This window comes from Ceratotherium simum, chromosome 8 (genome assembly GCF_057802395.1).
Source record: "Ceratotherium simum simum isolate JZ-2026a chromosome 8, ASM5780239v1, whole genome shotgun sequence".
Lineage (NCBI taxonomy): Eukaryota > Metazoa > Chordata > Mammalia > Perissodactyla > Rhinocerotidae > Ceratotherium > Ceratotherium simum.
Window position 1 is genome coordinate 71,329,195 of NC_141907.1, and position 17,441 is coordinate 71,346,635.

Here is a 17,441-nt window from a genome sequence, read left to right on the forward strand (position 1 = left end):
TAACCTCTTTTATGTGGGGGGAGATCAGATCTTAGTGTAGTTTATAAGCTGCAATTTACTGATCATTGTGGCTTGTCTATGTACGTAATTTTTTTTTTCTCTCTCACAAAAGCAAAAAACAGCCCTGCAAAGACGGGGAAATACCTCCTTTCTTCCAGTTCTTAAATCCTTGTCCTTTTCTTATATATATTCAGGAAAATGTGAGGGTAGTTTGAAGGGATGGAACAGCTCCCAACACAGAGGACTGCACCAAAACGTTGTTTTGAGATTCATGTTTTAGACTGAATGTTGGGGGAATATTGGCCACTTGTGTTTGAGAGTTTAAGGAATTCTTAAATGTTCAGTATTTTATAATGCAGTGCTTCTCAGGCTTTAGTGAGCATGTGAATCACCTAGGAATTTTGTTAAAATGGAGATTCTGATTTGGTGGATCTGGAGTGGAACCTAAGGTTCTGCATTTCTAACAAGCATCCCACGTAGGGCTGTGGCTGCAGCTGCTCGCTTGGAGTGACAAGGCTTAAAAACATTCTCAGAGCTTCTCAAACTTGGCTGCACATTAAATCACCTGAGGACATTTTAAAAATACTGATGCATGGGTCCCACCTCCAGAGATTAATTGGCGTGGGGTGTGGCCTGAGTGTCAGGAATTTATAAATTTCCCCAGGTAATTCTCATGTGTAGCCAAGGTTGGGAGCCGCTGCTCGGTCTGAAGGATCTGAATTGTTTTTCATTAGTTCACATCCATGGGGAAGTACATGTCTTCAAAGTGATGTCCTCTGTGTTGTGTGTGTGTGTTAAATTATTATTGTTTTCTATTATTTTTCCCTTCTCCTTTGGATTCCATGTTTTGAAAGAGTCCCTCTACTAAACAAACTACATTTAAACAATTTTGGTTGTTTTCCTATTTCTAAACCAGACCGCATGCAGTTATCAGTTAGACTTCCTGATCAGCATGAGCTAACTGGTGTGACCACACTGAGTTGGCATAAGCACCAGAAAGGCCTAACGCAGAGTCCTTCACACACTTTCCATGGGCAAATATGTGATTTCCTTTGGACTTTTTGAAATGTTGAAAATAGTTCACTGTGTTCCACTCGCTTCATTTGTGGACCCAGGTCAGAGTCCAATGATTACGTAATGAAAGATCTCCTCAGATTGTGCTCATTTGAGGGCAGAGCTCTCCTTGAATTCATGTGTAGGAGGAAATCTCACCAGCTGCAATTCTAGAGTTCTTCACAGTTCTCTGTGTCAATAATTATCTTTATTATTTCTTGGTTGCCCTTCTGCTCAGACAAGCAAACATTCCCCTTAATCCCACCCAACCTCATGACTTGATACACATGAGAGCTAGGAGCTTGTGCTGGGTAAAGAGTGAAAGTTAGGGTATCAGAGAAGGCTTCTGAGAAGAGCTGCATTGGTTGGGATTTGAATAATGGTATGGGGTCTCCATCTGGAGAAAAGGGGAAAGGGCATTCCAACAAAGGGAAAATACTCTGTGCAAAGATTGGTGGCATGAGAGAAGTGTCTGGCTGGAGGGCATTTGTGGTGATGGGGTGGGAGGGGATGGAGGGAGGTTGGTGGAGAAGGCGGTGACTGAAGTTGGGCCAAATGGGGAAGTGTGTTAGATACCTCTGTAGGAAGTTTAGTCTTCATCCTGGAGGCAGCAGGGAATGCACATTTTCTTTTTTTTTGTAAGAGAGTAACATCTGATGTGTATTTTAGGAATGATATATTCTATAATCTGGCAGTAGTGTTGAAGGGTGAGTGGGGAGAGAGAGTTGGCAGAGAAATAATTTTTATTAAGCTGTTGAAAAAGCATGATGATATATGAACAAGAACCTGGACTAAGAGAATGTTAGGGGTTCTAGAAAGAATGGAAGACTTTATTTTTAAGTTCCGTAAGGAACTAGATGATGGAAGTATCAGCTATGAACTGGTACAATATTGACTCTACATAGAATTTGGTAAGTTAAGGATGTATACTGTTAGCCCCAGAGTAGTGGTTTCTAAACTTTATTGTAAAACAGAATCACCTGGAGGGCTTGTTTTTTTTTTTTTAAGATTTTATTTATTTAATTTTTTGCCCCCAAAGCCCCAGTAGATAGTTGTATGCCATAGCTGCACACCCTTCTAGTTGCTGTATGTGGGACTCGGCCTCAGGATGGACAGAGAAGTGGTGCCTCGATGCGCATCCGGGATCCGAACCCGGGCCGCCAGCATCTCAGCGCACTTAACCACCAAGCCACAGGGCCAGCCCTGGAGGGCTTGTTGAAACTCTAATTCTTGGACCTCATCTACACTTTCTGATTCTGTAGGTTTGGGTGGGGCCTAAAAATTTGCAAAATAATAAAGGAGCAACGGAGGAACCCAAAGGGACAAATGGAAGACAGATAGCAAGCTGGTAGAACTTAAACCCAACCATATCAATAATTAAAATAAATGACTAAACATGTCAATTACAAGGCAGAGATCCAGCGGACTGGGTTTTATCCAGCCCAACAATCTGCTTACAATAGATGCATTTTAAATACAAAAACCTGCATAGGTATAAGGGAAAAGGATAGAACAAGATACACCATCTAACAGAAGTGTAAGAAAGCTGGACGGCTGTATCAGAATCAAGAGGGCAGAGGTAGAACCAATGGATGAGGCCTGCAGGGAAGCCAGTTTTAGCTCTGTGGAGCGCAGAACTTTCCGTGCTCATTGCTGGCCAGCAGTGGAAGTAATTACAACAGATGTGCCGGGCAATATGCAAACAGGCCTGTCTAGGGAAAGAGCCTTCTTGCATGAAGTGGATTAGATGATTATAGTTTATTTTTTATAATAATTGTGATTTTCTTTTTCATTATGACTATGAAAGCAGTGTGTGTTCATTTTATAACATTTAGAAAATTTTTAAATGGCCAGAATTAGATGAGTCATTTGATACTTCCATCCAAGAATATCTACAGCTAGCATTGTGGTGCAGAGACCCAGTCAATCTTTTTATTATGCATATTTCAGTTTTGATGAAGTGCGTTCATAACAAATGCATTGTATTGCAACTGCTTTCTTTTAAACCTTATATTATAATATTTTTCCATGTCATTAAATATTTTTGTAAAACAGGGGGTTGAAAACATATTCAACCAAGGGGGAGAAAAGGCAATTAGAGACTAGTTGTATAAATTCAAAAAAATAGAGAGCATTTCAAGTGAAGATCTCCCCACCTCCGCACCCCTGCCCTTTCACTGTCTCAAGAGACCTCTGGGATTTGGGTGGTGATAACATGTGGAGAAAGAGCCAGGAAAAGGAGTGAGTGACTGATCTTTGGTTTGGGTGACTGGTAACTGGTGGATAGCGAAGGGACCAAGGGGAGAGGGGTGGATTGGAGTTGGGTCAGTCAGATTAATTCTGGCCCTATTGAGGTTGAGTTGCTGGGGGTCACTGCCTGGGGCCATTTCTCAGGCTGACTTTGTCTCTTTCCCTCACCTGCTTGCCTTTCCTTTTTAAAGGCATCACTACCTCGCCTTGCACACTCATTATTGTGCACATGTACTGGTTTTTGCTAGTCAAAAACTTAAGGAGGCAGATCTTATTTTAAGAGGTTTATAAAGATAATGGAATTTTTAGTTTTATGTTACCCATGTCCGTCTTGATCTGCTAATTGGAAGCCCTCTTTGAATTCTGCCTTCTGCTGATATTCCCAAGAATGGAACCAGCTAAAGCCCTCCTCCCCAGTCCTTTCCCATCCCTTCTTTGGTGAAGGAGACATTGTCTCCTTTCTCTATGGAGAGACTGCCCTTTGCAGACCCGAGCAGCAGCTCAAGCTAAATGGTGGGTGTCTCTTGGCATCTCTAGGGTGACATGCTTTTCATTAAGTGAATGATCCATTTTGGACAACCTCCCAAGTGCCGTTTTATACCCAGGAAAGTGTTTTTGGGCAGTTGGAGGGAGGGACTTGGAGTTGTGGAGAGAGGTTTGGGCTGGAGTTACACTTTTGGAGAGTCACTGATGATACTGTCTAAGACAGTGTACAGATAGATAAGTTTTCTAGCATTTTATGTTACATCCTGGATGTGTGAGCAGGAAGAATTATAAAATAAAATGTGTTGCCCTCGAAATAGAGCCGTGTCCTAAAAGTCCCCGATGGAGGTCTTCAAGGAAGGTAGTTACTGGCATCTCCAAGGAAGCAGACTGCTCTTTGTTTAGAAAGTTCAGCTGTGATGGCAGTAGCATTTAAGAAGAGGAGATTGATAAGCGGGAGAAATGGCTGATTCTAGAACTGGGGTAGAGAAAATAGAAGATGAGTCTGGAACATGTAGTACCAGAAAGTAAGGAAGTGCTCAGAAGACTCAAGGATGGGAGTAAGTCAAAGGGACAAGGAGCTAACCTGAAAGAGCTCCCAATGGCGAAGGCTGGAACAATTTGAGCAACAAAATAAATCATGTAATATTGGATTATAACCCAAAGTATAAAATAAATATCCATGAGTTCATACTGGTATAAATAAATGATTGACTAAATTAGTAAGTGGAGAAGCAGCAAAGCTTTCTTACAGAAGAATTTAAAATAATATGTATAGATAGTACCGCCATGCAGAAGGTGGAGTGTAAATCCCTCGCTCCCTCCTCCGAAAGGAAAAACATGAGACAAACCCAGATGGGGGGACATTCTACAGGATACCTGGCCTAAACTCAAAACTGTCACGGTCATGAAAAACAAGGAAAAACTGAGAAACTGTCACAGATAGAGTGCAATGTGTGGTGCCCTGGATTGGATCTTGGAACAGAAGAGGACATTGATGGAAAAACTGGTGAAATCAAAATAAAGTCTTGAGTTTAGTTCATAGCAATATACCAGTGTTGATTTCTCAGTTTTGACAAATGACCAATGGTACTATAAGATGTGAAAATGGGGAAACTGGCTGGGGAGGTATATGGGAATTCTTTACAACTTTTCTGTAAATCTAAAAATATTCCAAAATAAAAAGACTATTAAAAAAATGTATGTGTGTGTGTTTGGATGGGGGCTGGGGGGAATCTTGAGCTTATCTGTAGGCTGAGAATAAGTAATTGATATGGATGGGCAGGGGTATTGGGGAGGGTAAGGAGGGATGTTTTATCAATGCACAAATAGAAGATGATATAGAAAAGTGTAGACCAGAAGTAGAGAAAAAAGCATTCATTCAGTGAAGAGGTGAAGTTGGCAGTAGTCTTTAAACATCTTTGCTTGTGTACCCCCCACCAAAATGTTGAAAAACTGCAAGTCTTCATTCTCAGACCTATCAATTGAGTGGCTTCAGAGAAAATCTGGCTCTTGATGGCCTGATCCATCTCTTTTTGTAGCTGGATAGGAAAGGCCTAGAGCCTTGCTACAGGTCGATTACCTGGATGTCTTTAATGAGGAGTCACTGAAGAATATTTCTTGATTTGAGTTCAGGGACTTCCTTTTACATAGAACTGTTCCTTTGGGGCCTCGGAGGTATTTACATCCTGGAGCAATGTAACTTTTTAAGATTGATTTGGGATAGGTGAGAGGCCTGCTTTTCTTGTTCAAGTAGCAAAAAGCAAGTGAGAAGTGAAAGGAAAGCCTGAATCCTGGTTTTAGGAAAGAGGGCATTTGGAAATTAAGGACCTGGAAATAGATTTACAAAACCTTTGCTGTCATACCTCTTGAGAATATCCGTGTACCTCTGTTGGAAGACCATGGTAGAGGATCTAAAGTGGTGTGGAGTAAAGCTCTGGAACAGTGCCTGGGGAAGTAGAGAACTTCCTCAGGATCAGTGAGAGGAGGATGCTTTGTGTTGAGGTCACAGCTGATGGGGGAGCCACTTAATTTCCAGCAATGCTTATTACCTTGGTTTCTCTGCTGTCTCTGTCCTCCGAGGACTCCTTATCTTTTTTCTCCTCCTCTGTTTCTCCTCTTTTCCTGTGTCTGATTTATTTGAGATCTTCCAGTGGCAACTGTGAGCACCCTTCAGTGGACTTAAACAACAGTCCATTGAAATGAAGTAGCAATTCTTAGTGAGGAGATTTGACCTACATAACTTTTAGACCAAAAAAGCTATTAAAGAGTAGAATCATTGAATGACCATTGTGGTACAAATGCATACATTGAATGAGGTATTTTATGGTTCTGATTAAGACAACCTGTTTACTTTTCTTTTTTTTTTAATTTAAACTTAGGTATCTTAGAAAGATTTTGCCTTCTATGAAACACTTGCAAGATTGTTCTGTTTTCAGTCTTGGATAACAATACTGGTGCACATTTGTGATTGTACTTAAGATGTGTTATGTCCTATAGTGTTGCCGCTACATGTGTGCAAGTGTCATTTATAAAGCTTATTAATTTAAAGAGCTAATAAAAAGGTACTCCTGTGATTCAAGAACCCATTTCAGATAGTAAAATAGTCTGTCCCACTCGCCTTATAAATTCTGCCCTATTTATTAAATTGTGTATCTTGCTTTTTTGGTTTTAGCTTACTTGGTCATCATAGGATTAATGAATTCGGGAAATGTAGAACTGATTAGCATATTCTCACTGTACTGAGAAAGATGTTATTTTGTTGTATTCATGATGTTTTGCTGTCATGTAACATCTTTCCATTATTTTCATTAGAAATTCTTCACTGTCCTAGGCAATTGCTAAGACAGCCCTAAGTTTCTTAAGGGGCAGTAAAGACTGACAAGGATCGTATTCCTTATTTGTAAGATAAATTGGGTCTATTAGCTGGTCCAGTTCGAGCATACTCTGGGGCCAGGGATTCTTCACCTGAAGTCTACAGGGCCTCAGGGGCTCCCTAAGTGGGCTTCAGGGGATCATGAACCACATCAAAGTATAACAAATGTTGTATGCATGGGCCTATATCCTCAAGTTTCATCAGAACGCCAAAGAATTCTGTGCCCCCAAAAGGTTAAGAATGTCTTTTTGTTCAGTTTCACTGCTGAACAAGACTGTGGGTCAGATACAATGATGTTTTCAAAACACTTGAAAATAATAACACCCATGTTTGTATTGTGGTACTTCGTCAGCCACATACAGTATCCAATTCCAGAGTAATTTCTCCCGCACTTTCCTCTAGTATTTTTAGATCTGTTACAAATCTAGTGTAATCCCACTTCTGTTTCAAATTACCCTCACTAATTTACATTATAAACGATCTTGAGAGCCCAGGGAATCTCAGGTATAGTCCTGATCTGCTGTTGATTCCATATTTCCTTTTGGGTCAACATTTGCTGTATTCTTTTATTTCCTCATCTTTAAATAGTGTCAGAACAATTAACACAGTTCACAGAGGAAAAATGTAATTTTGATATTAATGACGTTACATTTCTAGCTTGTGGTAAATGGAAAATTTGTGAGTAAATGTTACTATTATGAAATATTGTTTCAGCTTACTTGTTTAAAGCATAAGTGGCATAGTTGGTATTTAGAACAAAAGAGATCAACTTGTTTAAAGCATAAATGGCATAGTTGATATTTAGAACAAAAGAGAGAAATGGGGGGAAATGGCAAGCAAAAAATTGTTGAGAATAAACTTCTGCCTTATACATTGTTTCCTTGAAGGTTTATCACTCTACTATTGCAAAAGAATATATGTATGCGATGATTTTTATTGTTTGGTAGAGATCTCTTATGAATGAAAATAAATGCTGTCCAACCATGATCCTTAGAGTGATTGAGGGATTATAAACCGATAGTGAATCAAAATCTCTTAACTTTATTTACTAAATATGTATGATCTAGGTAAGTGGTTCTCACATATAAGCAGACAAGTACTAGCTGGAGAGTTTGTTGCAGTGCATATCCCTGGGACCTCACCCCTCAGGATTTTGATTTCAGTAGTTCTGGAGTCTGTGTTTTTAACATATGCCCCAGGTGATTTGACCACATTTTGCCAACACTATCTAGGTGCTAAGAGGTTACATGGGAATAGCTATAATATAATAATATTACCTTTAACATAAGAGAAGCCTTGATGAGTGTGGAGAGGTGAGGGAGACATGGAAGTATTAGCAGATGACATGGAATAATTTTGCACCCCAAAATTATTGAGGACCCCATTTTTGTATATGTGGATTTTATCTATTGATACTTGCTGTATTAAAAATTAAAATTGAGATATTTAAAATATTAAATTCTTTGAAATAATAATAAACCCATTACTTGTTAACTGAAATAACATTTTTATTAAAACCTATTTCCAAAATAAAAAGATTAGTAAGAAGAGTGGCACTATTTTACATTTATGCAAATGTCTTTAATGTCTAGCCTAAGAGAAGACAGCTGGATTCTCATATTTGCTTTTGTATTCAATCTGTTGCAGTGTTGTTTTGGTTGAAGTCTATGAAGAAGATCCGGCCTCACACAGAAAAGGGAGGAGTATTTTAATACCTTCTTTGATATTATACCAAAACTCCACAAGTCATCGTTTCCTAAAAGTTAGTTACAATGTGAGATCTGAAATCATATCATTGACCTTTTTTTTTTTTAACTTTGATACATTGAAATCCATTGGTCTGTCTTGCACTTTCAATGGATCTTTTAGCCATGCATGATTTTATACCATTTAGAAAATATTGGTCACTAAGTTAGGCAGATCTCCTAAAATTACATTCATTACTGTCCTTATCTCATTTGGAAAAAAGTCTTTGAGTATTGGGAAACTGTCAAGCTCACAGTGGCAGATGTAAAGTTTTCCAAAATGCTTGAAAGCTCAAATTTTATCATTGGCAGTAAATACTATCCATTGTTTTCCTTGAAGAAACAGACTTACTTTGTTCACTTTTGAGAAAATGTCTGCCAAATACCCAAGTCAGAATAACCACAGTTCAATTGTTCTTTCAAGTAAAAATGGTAGTCCATGAAAAAACAGCTGGTTCAGCTTGCAACTCAATTACACAGTGCTCTTCTAGACAGCCTTTGTACTTCCCTCTGCAGGAGCAGAGTGCTTCATGTGTACTTCCCATTTTGTGACAAAAACATCAAAATGACCTGTATTCAAGGGTCAAGATTTAATAAAAGTAGTAATTCCTACTGCTTGCTTCATCAAGGACATTCATAAAGGAAACTGGCTTTTTTTTTTTTTAACTGCTAATGTGTGGTGGTGAAGAATGCAGTGACTGCTAGTTCCATTTGCTGTCACTGCCTTGATTAGTGCTAAGGCGCCAGCAGTTTTCCCACAACTGCTTTTACACCATCAGTGCGAATGTCAGCACAGTGAAAAAGACAAATAACGTCTTTGTGTTATTCTAAAAATAGTTTTGACCTCTGAGAAGGTCTAGGAACTCCCAGGAGTCCACTGCACTTTGGGAACCGCTGATAGAGATGCAGTGGGCCTTCCTTCCACTCCACTCTCCCAGCATTGTATTTTTCATGCAAAGGTCAACGGGTCTGTATGCCATGGCTTCTTAGCAATCGTCTGGAGTATCTCTCTGTGAGATGGGCAACACTGTCATGGTTCTAGGTAGAATGGGGAGTCCACAGGGCAGGCATTCATTCAGCATTCATTTAAGGGTTTCCAGCTGGTCCCCATGAGATGCTGAAGCACAATCTCCCTCCATCTCTGTCCATCGAACTGTCTTCCTGCTTAGCCTTAGGCACAGTTTAAGTGTAAATGCCTCCCCTACTCCCCTTAGTAGGACGCGATTTCGTTTGTACTTCTTATAGTTTACTGTATTATTGGTCTGCCTCCTCAGTAATTTTAAAAATACGTCAGCTCCTTAATTACTTCTTCAAGGACCAAAATGAGTTACTGTTTTCTTTGTAATCTGAATGTTGTCCAAAAAAGGGACGGCGTTTTGTAAATATTTTTCTCGATGTGATGAATCAAAACTGAAAGCGAACAAAGTAAAACAAGTGTGCCTCAGTCGCACATTTCCTGACTGCAAGCATTGGAATGATCAAAAGGAGCGAACGGTTTAGTGCTGTGGTTTTTATGCCTTGCTCACTGCGGCCTCTCGGGGCCCAGCATTCAACAGTCACGTTGGAGCTGGAGTTCCGAGCGGCCGGGTACTGTGTGTTCCGGCGGTGTGCGTTTGTACATTGTTAAAACCTGGCAAGAGAGCACCAGCCGGGAGCCTGCAGGCGGGGCTCGGCCGCGAGCGAACGCGCCGGGCCGCCTCGGCGCTCGGGCCCGAGCCAGGGGCCCCCACCCGGCGCAGCCTGCAGCTCTGCCGGCCGAGCGCCGTGCCCATTTAAGGAGGCGGACCGTACCACCAGAACTTTCTTGACAGGGGGTGTTCGGGCGAACTCGGACAACTTGAAGTGAGCCTAAGGACGATTTCCTTTCCCTGCTAACGCGGGGCCGAGTTCTAGAGGCGCTCGGTGGGGCTGTGCGCAGGTGGGCTGTGGGTGCGGGCCCCGTCGATTTCCCTTCTCCGAAATCGCCCCGGGGGGTCTCGCTCGCTCAGAACTTGGACGCGACGGTCCGGGCCGGTCCAAAGTGTAATTCGCCTGCAGAGGCCCGGGTGCCCGGATGTCCATCAGGATTAGCGCGAGCCAATACGGTCGGAGCGCGAGGCTGCGCTGAGGACGCCCGGGCTGGGGAGCAGGTAGTCCCGTCGCGCCGGGAGTCGCGCTGGGGAACCGTCCCCGCCCGGCCCCGGCCAATGGTGAGCGCGGCGCCGGCGGGAGGGCCGCGGGGTGAAGGCTCTCATGGACTGAAGACCTGGAGCTCCACAGAGTGAATTATGGCAGCCCAGTCAAGGTAAGCCAGGCACCGAGAGAAACTTTTAAAATCTCTTAGAGGCTCGGGGACTGGAATGTTGCGGGGTGGGGTGAGGAGGGTTGGGGTGCTGCGACGAAGACGGGCAGGAAGCAGCTTTGTCATTGCTTTCTCATCATTCCTGGTGCTGTGCTACATTATTGAATGTCAGATACAAAACAGTTTGAAGAACATACCAGTTTCTGCGGAGTAGAGGAGAGGGATTGAGTTCAAGATTCAAATTAAATCTCCTCTTCCAAAAATAGTTATTTTCAGAGAGAGTAAATTGATTTAACTTGTCTGCCTTTGCCCACATTTTCATTTAGTTTCTTTATGCACCACCCTTTGGTTCCCCTGATTTTGTTTTTTGGTTTTTTTTTTCCTAATGTCTTGAGCAGAATTTTAGAAATCGATTGATGTAAAACAGTTTGCCTTGGAGAAGGTGGTTGAGAATTGGCCTGGTGATAAAATGTACGGTTCCACATAAAACGGCACAGCTTGCGTGAATCTGCTGAGTAGGCAGAGACCGGGAGTGTACCAGGTTGAAGGGGAGAGGATAATGAACTGCAGTTGCTGTCAGAGAGACACTGTTGTGAGAGCCTCAAGCTCTGACTGTCCGTAGTTTCATACCTTTTTTTGTAATGAGCGTTCAAGAGCGATGACAAGGAATTGGTGATTATTATAAGATTCAAACTTGTGTCTGATTTTATTTTAGTTGACAGCAGTTGGAGTTAAGGGAAACTTAGTTCTTTTTAAACTTTGTTTTACTAGAAAGCAGTTTGGTGTTACATAGTTAAAATAACAGGAGGGCTCTTCAAGTTGGTATTTGATGTAGTGTAGTGATTTGGGGACGTCTTAGAAGGCTAAGTGTATTTCAAGTCTGAAGACCCAGATGGATCACTGAGAGAAATAGATACTTTAATGTTGAAGTTTGGGCTAGATAAGACTTTGAAATTTTTTCCTAAGAGATAGAATTTTCTAGGGAGAAGAAGAACTTCTTTATATAGAGCACCTTCTAGGTGCTACCTGCTTTGTATATTTGTTTAATTCTCGAAGCTCAGTGGTTTATCCCCTGCCCTGTTCATTGGTTGTTCTAAGAAAGGGGTTCTTAACTTGGGGCCAAGTAGTAGGAAAACTTGGATGAAAAAAAAAGTTGCATCTTTATTTTTGCTAACCATTAGTGAAATTTAACTGCCAAAAGGGTCCATGGCCTAAAACCTTAGATTAAGATATCTTGATCAAAGAAATAAATACTCTCTAACTGAGCTCAATAATATAAAGCTGGGATTTGAACTCAGGTGTGAGTGACTTCAATGCCTGAACTCTTACACTAATTAAGAATAAAATGAGATAATAGCTAAATTAGACACTGCTGTGTGCCAGGCACAGCAACTGTAATTGGATTACCTCTTTGACTCTTCTCAGTCACCTAAATAGGTAGGTACTTTTATTTTTTGTATTCTTTAAGGAAACTGAGGCCCAGCCAGTCTGTTTCTTGCCTGAAGTCACACAGGTAAAGCAATGCCTGATGCCTGGGCTGCTCTGCAGCATTTCCTTGCTTCTAGGCTGCCTCTTTAATGTTGAGGCGAGGTGTTAAAAGGGAGCTGCAAAGCCTCAGTATAAGTGTACAAAGAGCAGTTTCTGCTAAAAGTTCTTTGCTACAAGATGAAAAAGTCTGAGTTATCAGTGTGGTAGTTCAACATGCCAGTAATTGAAATAGGGGGACTGTACATATTCTGCTCTTCTCTTTGGCCTTCCTACATGCCCTTGAACTAGGAACAAAACCGCAAGGCCATGAGGTCTGTTGTTTTCTTAGCCTGCATAATGGAAGTATATCTCACAAGTTGTTAATGTCCATTTTCTTCAGTTGCATCTGGAATGCAGTCTAAGCTCACTTAGACATTGTGTTGTGTGGGAGAGTAGGTACCCTTTGAGATTCAAAGAGAACATATGGAGAAGATGGCAGATATTTTTGAATTTCAGGGAGACTTCAAAGCTAGGCTAAGTTGCCCCGACTAGTGCTAAGAGAAACTGAACCATCACTCGTGATGTATAATCTGGGGTGGTAAAATCTTGCTCTTGTGCCACATGCAGTATCTGTTTTGAAACAATTAATTTAGATTGTTGGACTGATTGGACCTAACCCCAGTAGTTTAGTTGTATACTGTTTAAATAATTTGATTTTTTTAGTAGAAGAGGTAGGTGGAACTTAGGTGAAACTGAATTTTGTAGCACTGATAGTGCGTGAGCTGAGCATGGCACTTTTATTATGTGGCATTGCTATAGGGTAATATTCTTCATTTGACATTGATGGGTGGTGTATGACTAATTTTTCTTGTGAATAGGCTAGGCAGTGTACTCCTTCTCTATAGTCAGCTCCTTAAGACAAGATATTGTCTCACATTGTTAAGTATCCCCTGCATAAGATAGAAGTACTCTGAATGAGGCAGGGACTACCAGAGTATTTCTTTGCTTGTGAACTTTTGTAAATTGAGGTTGTATATTCCTCTCTCTCATTTTAAAACCTAAAAGTAGGAGATTGATTATTTTGTTTTGCTTTGTGGTTGATTTCTTCTGCTAGAAATGGAAGACATTTATTGAAAAGGTCAATTGCCTAAGTTTTAAAAATTAGATTTTGGGTCGGTATTTTGAAAACGTTGAATATTGAGTTTGAGTTATCCGAGTTGTGGAGAAAGGCAGTCACTTAGAAATGCAGCATCAGTTAACGCAGGACATATGCTGTGGTCCGCCCTCAGATTAGTGTGTGCTTTCTTTGGAACCTATAAACACAACAGATACTGTGACTATACTTCCTTGTGGGAACTGTAACAAACTTGCTTTCTTTACAGATCATGGCTTGAGTTTCCAAATTCTGATCTAAAGCACATGGAGACTATGCTTTTATAGAAGTATACAACCTGGCATGCCTGCCCTCTTTTGAGAACTAGTAAGCCTATGATGGATAGAGGTGGGCATGGAATCCCAACAGTTTGTAGACCTATCCTTTTCTATGAGGATTAGCTTGCTTTATATTGAGGAGTGTGTTGATGGATAAAGTAGAAAGGAGGGCTTTGTCTGGTTCCCTGTCTCCACTAACCCCTTTATTGAAGCAATCCCTGAATTCTAGAAAGGACTATATACATACCTTCAACTACCGTCAGGGATTAACCTGTTTGAAAATGCACCTTGTGCTACCGGAGAAACCCTGGCCCACCCCCACCCTGGGGGGAAGGGGTGTAAGAATGAGAGTGGGGGAGTTGAACTTGCTTCTTTAGGAGAGTAACATCTGGTGGCTGAGCACATCTCAAATGTAAGCACTTTCAGACAAACTGCAAAAGGAAATTAGGTTTAGTCAACTCTCCCACAGTTATTTGTTTGAATTTGACTAAAGTTAATGTTAATGAAGTTTGAAAAAAAAAATAAAACATAGATTGTTCACAAGTTTATGATGATGCCAGTTTTTGGTGGATCCCTTTGACTCTGGTGAGGGAAGTTTTTCCACTGCAAAAATCAGTGCTCTTAAACTGGTACAGAACCAGTTTTGCTCTTTCCTGTGCCCCCACTTCTAATTTATAAGCTACTGATTACCTTGGAAGAAAATTCATGAAAGTAAAGAAGCTCTGATTAAATATGAGCAGATATCAAAGAAGAATGCTGTGGTATTTTGGAAAGTGCAGTTCAAGGAAGTGATTTCAAGAGGGAAATAATTTATGCAATATTTTGACCCAGTGAATGTCTTTATTTTTTCCCTTGTGACACCGTTGTAAACAGTGTCCTTGACAGAAGAGAAACACAGACAGGTCTCTCAAGTGATTTCCTTCTAGTTCATCCTGACAGCCCAGCTGAACTTCCTGACTCACAGACCAGAGCTTCTTCCATGATAAAGACGGAAGCAGGAGTGAGTCATTTTTTTTTGGTCAGCTGGTTTATGGGGATGTTCCTTGGCAAAATTAATGCAAGTGATCTCTTGGGATTTAGGGGATTCTATACCATACCATGAAAAAGTATTCAATAGCTGGTTCTATTATACTCTTTTGAAAATGAAATTTAGCAAATGCTGCATTTAAGCAGTTTAAATGTCAAATATACTCAGTAATGAAAAAGTGTTATCTTAATCATGGATAAGAGAGAAATCTACTCTCTCATCTTGGTACTGTCAATTTATTTGCTTTGAACATCCAAATCTATGTATTACCTAATAGCTATAAAATGGAGGAATTATAAAGCTGATTAGCTTCATTACTGCTTTGAGGCAAAACGTACAATTTGATTGCTTCTAAATATATAAACTTAGTTTTCTATTAGGAAATTTCTCCATTTCATTTATTTTCCAAGATGGGCAAATAAACTTAATTCTAAAATCTCCTGTCTTCTGAAAGGGAAAGTCCTGTATGTGAGATGTAGCAAGAAGGACTACGAGCAATAGTGTGTTCTGATTTTCCCTCCGTACTGCTTGGAAATACAGCCTGCACCTTCAGGACAAAGTTTCTTGGCCCAGAAGTACAAACATAGCAAGCTTGGGTATCATAATCTCTTTGTTGTGGTTCAGTTACATTTTATTGATACAGGGTGGGTGCATAACTTTTATAACTTAAGTGATTACCTATTTTTTTTTACTTAAGTGAAAAAAAATTGGGGAGAAAGCTAAGGTTGTAGTATTTTAACTCTGCTTCAGATTGTCCTTAATTCATTTTATTATGAATATAATGTATTCATTTGCTTAAAATAATACAGTAAGTAGAATGCACAATAATGTGTTGCTCAAATGTAAGTGTATCAAGTGAAGTTTAGCTTTAGACTTCAGGGGGGAAAATGAGATTTATAACTTTTGGTGTTAATGCCCTGGAGACGCAAAAGTAAAAATTAACTTTAATACCATCCAAGTGCTGACTTTTTGTGTCTTGGCAGTGATCAGTGTTGAGAATCCTTCCCCTGTGCAAACTGTTCCCTTTTCCTCTCTGTCCACAGTGAGTTAAAGCTTAACCTGATGGCCACAAAGCCAGCAGACTTGATATCCTCCAAGTCTTTGCTCTGGTGAACATCTGTTGTTTTCTTGTGTTGGTTTATTGGCTTTGTTTTTAATTTAACCAGGTTGAACTCCAATCAGATTCTTAAGGCTGTTACTCAAAGCAGTAATTTGATGTCAGATTTAATATATTAAGAGGAAATCCCAATAGTGACATCTTGTCAAAAGGAACCTAAGCAAACAGCAGGGGGAACATACACTGTATTTCTGTTGACAAGTAAGTTGTCTTTATTAGGTATTAGGTGTTATATTTCAGAAGGGCACCCACAGTTTGACCACATCCTAAAAGTACTAAGAGTTGTTCTTCCTTCATAATGGCTCATATGATGATGACTACTTGGAGACCTGTAGGCCACATGATCCTTTGTTTGGGTGGGCTGGGCAGAGTTAAGGATGTGACTCTTGAGTCACTGGCTTGCCTTTATTTTACCCAAAAGAATCTTGCCTTTCCTTTCAGTATTGCTTACTGCTGGATTGGCAATTAAATAAAAGAATATTTTAGGGGCAATATGGTCAAATTAAGTTCAAGGTTCTCAAACTTGATTAGGTAGATGCAAGAATCACCATGAGTGCTTGTTAGCAGGCAGATTCTGCTCCCCCTCCTACCAGAGATTCTGATTGGCAAGTCCAGGGTGGAGCTTGGGTGGAGGCCTGCTGGCTCTGAGGCTGGAGGCCCATCTACCACCCTTTGTGAAATGTGGTGTGTGTGAGAGAGATATATCATGTAAACTATATTGTGCAATGCAATTACAGTTTGATTTAACATATACTCATATATACACACGTTTTTTCCCCCTTTTATTGAAATAGATAAGAGGTTGGTAGAGAAGGTAGATATCTACCTCTATACCTCTATAAATTTATGTATCTATTACAAACTATATTAGTTGAAATGTCCAGATGCACCTATATTTAAAAAATAAAAGGAAAAGGAAGGTCAAGCGGTAATACCCAATGTTTGATCATGCGGCACTTTCCCAAGAGTTGTTTCTTCTTAAGGACCTGGATATTTAATTTACACTTTCCTATCCACGCTGGGCTCCCTCCCAAAACTGCTAACTCCCCACACACACCTCTGTTTATCAGATGACAGTTGTTTTTGTTCCCAGGGAAAAGTTACAACTGTGAATTGGTCAGTTATACCCAAACTTGATGAAACTGAAATGAAAGTGTGTCTTGTTTTGTTTTTTTAAAAGCATTGTCTAGGTGTACTGTTGTTGAACAAATAATATTCAACAAAAAAATTTAAATGGGACTCCTACTGGGAAGTAAATGTTAAAATTATAGCAGATGTCAGTTCCCGTAGCAAAATTCAGGAAACACTTTCTGGTATGTGGGTGTTGTAACTTTTCAGTTCTTGGAACTTTCCTTCAGGAAACTGTCCTGTCAAAAGCAGAGCAGTGGATGAAATATGAAGCACAATTCACAAGCTATGTTGTGCAGTGTAATTAAATTTTGATTTGGTGCATATGTTTTTGTGGTTGTGCTAGAGCTGAGACTATCATGTGACTTTCATCCTGGATAATGTGCATCTGGATAACTTGTTAAATTGCTTCTCCCCCACCCCATTCTCGCTGCTTTAAAAATACAGGTGTATCTGATTTACTCTGAATTTATGGAAAGTATTATAAAATTAACCAGTTCCTATTGTTTTGTATGAAAGTATGAAAACTGTTTCCTACCCAGCCTTGCAGAAATTATGTATTTTTGACTCGTGATTGACAAATT

At 40.2% G+C, this 17,441-nt stretch overlaps 1 protein-coding gene across 7 annotated transcripts in view; it reads left to right on the plus strand.

The window, feature by feature from the left end:
• The window catches only part of AFF1 (ALF transcription elongation factor 1), a 182,105-nt gene that overhangs the window by 46,749 nt on the left and 117,915 nt on the right, over positions 1-17,441 (plus strand). The window contains exon 1 of one of the 7 annotated variants that reach the window (XM_004430925.3): positions 10,102-10,690. The exons of 5 other annotated variants lie outside the window; for them this stretch is intronic. In XM_004430925.3, the coding sequence (XP_004430982.1) occupies positions 10,674-10,690 (17 nt within the window). In that variant the 5' untranslated portion in view covers positions 10,102-10,673. Of the gene's footprint in view, positions 1-10,101; positions 10,691-17,441 lie in introns of those variants that run through there. One more of the 7 variants, XM_087434556.1, reaches the window with a different exon arrangement.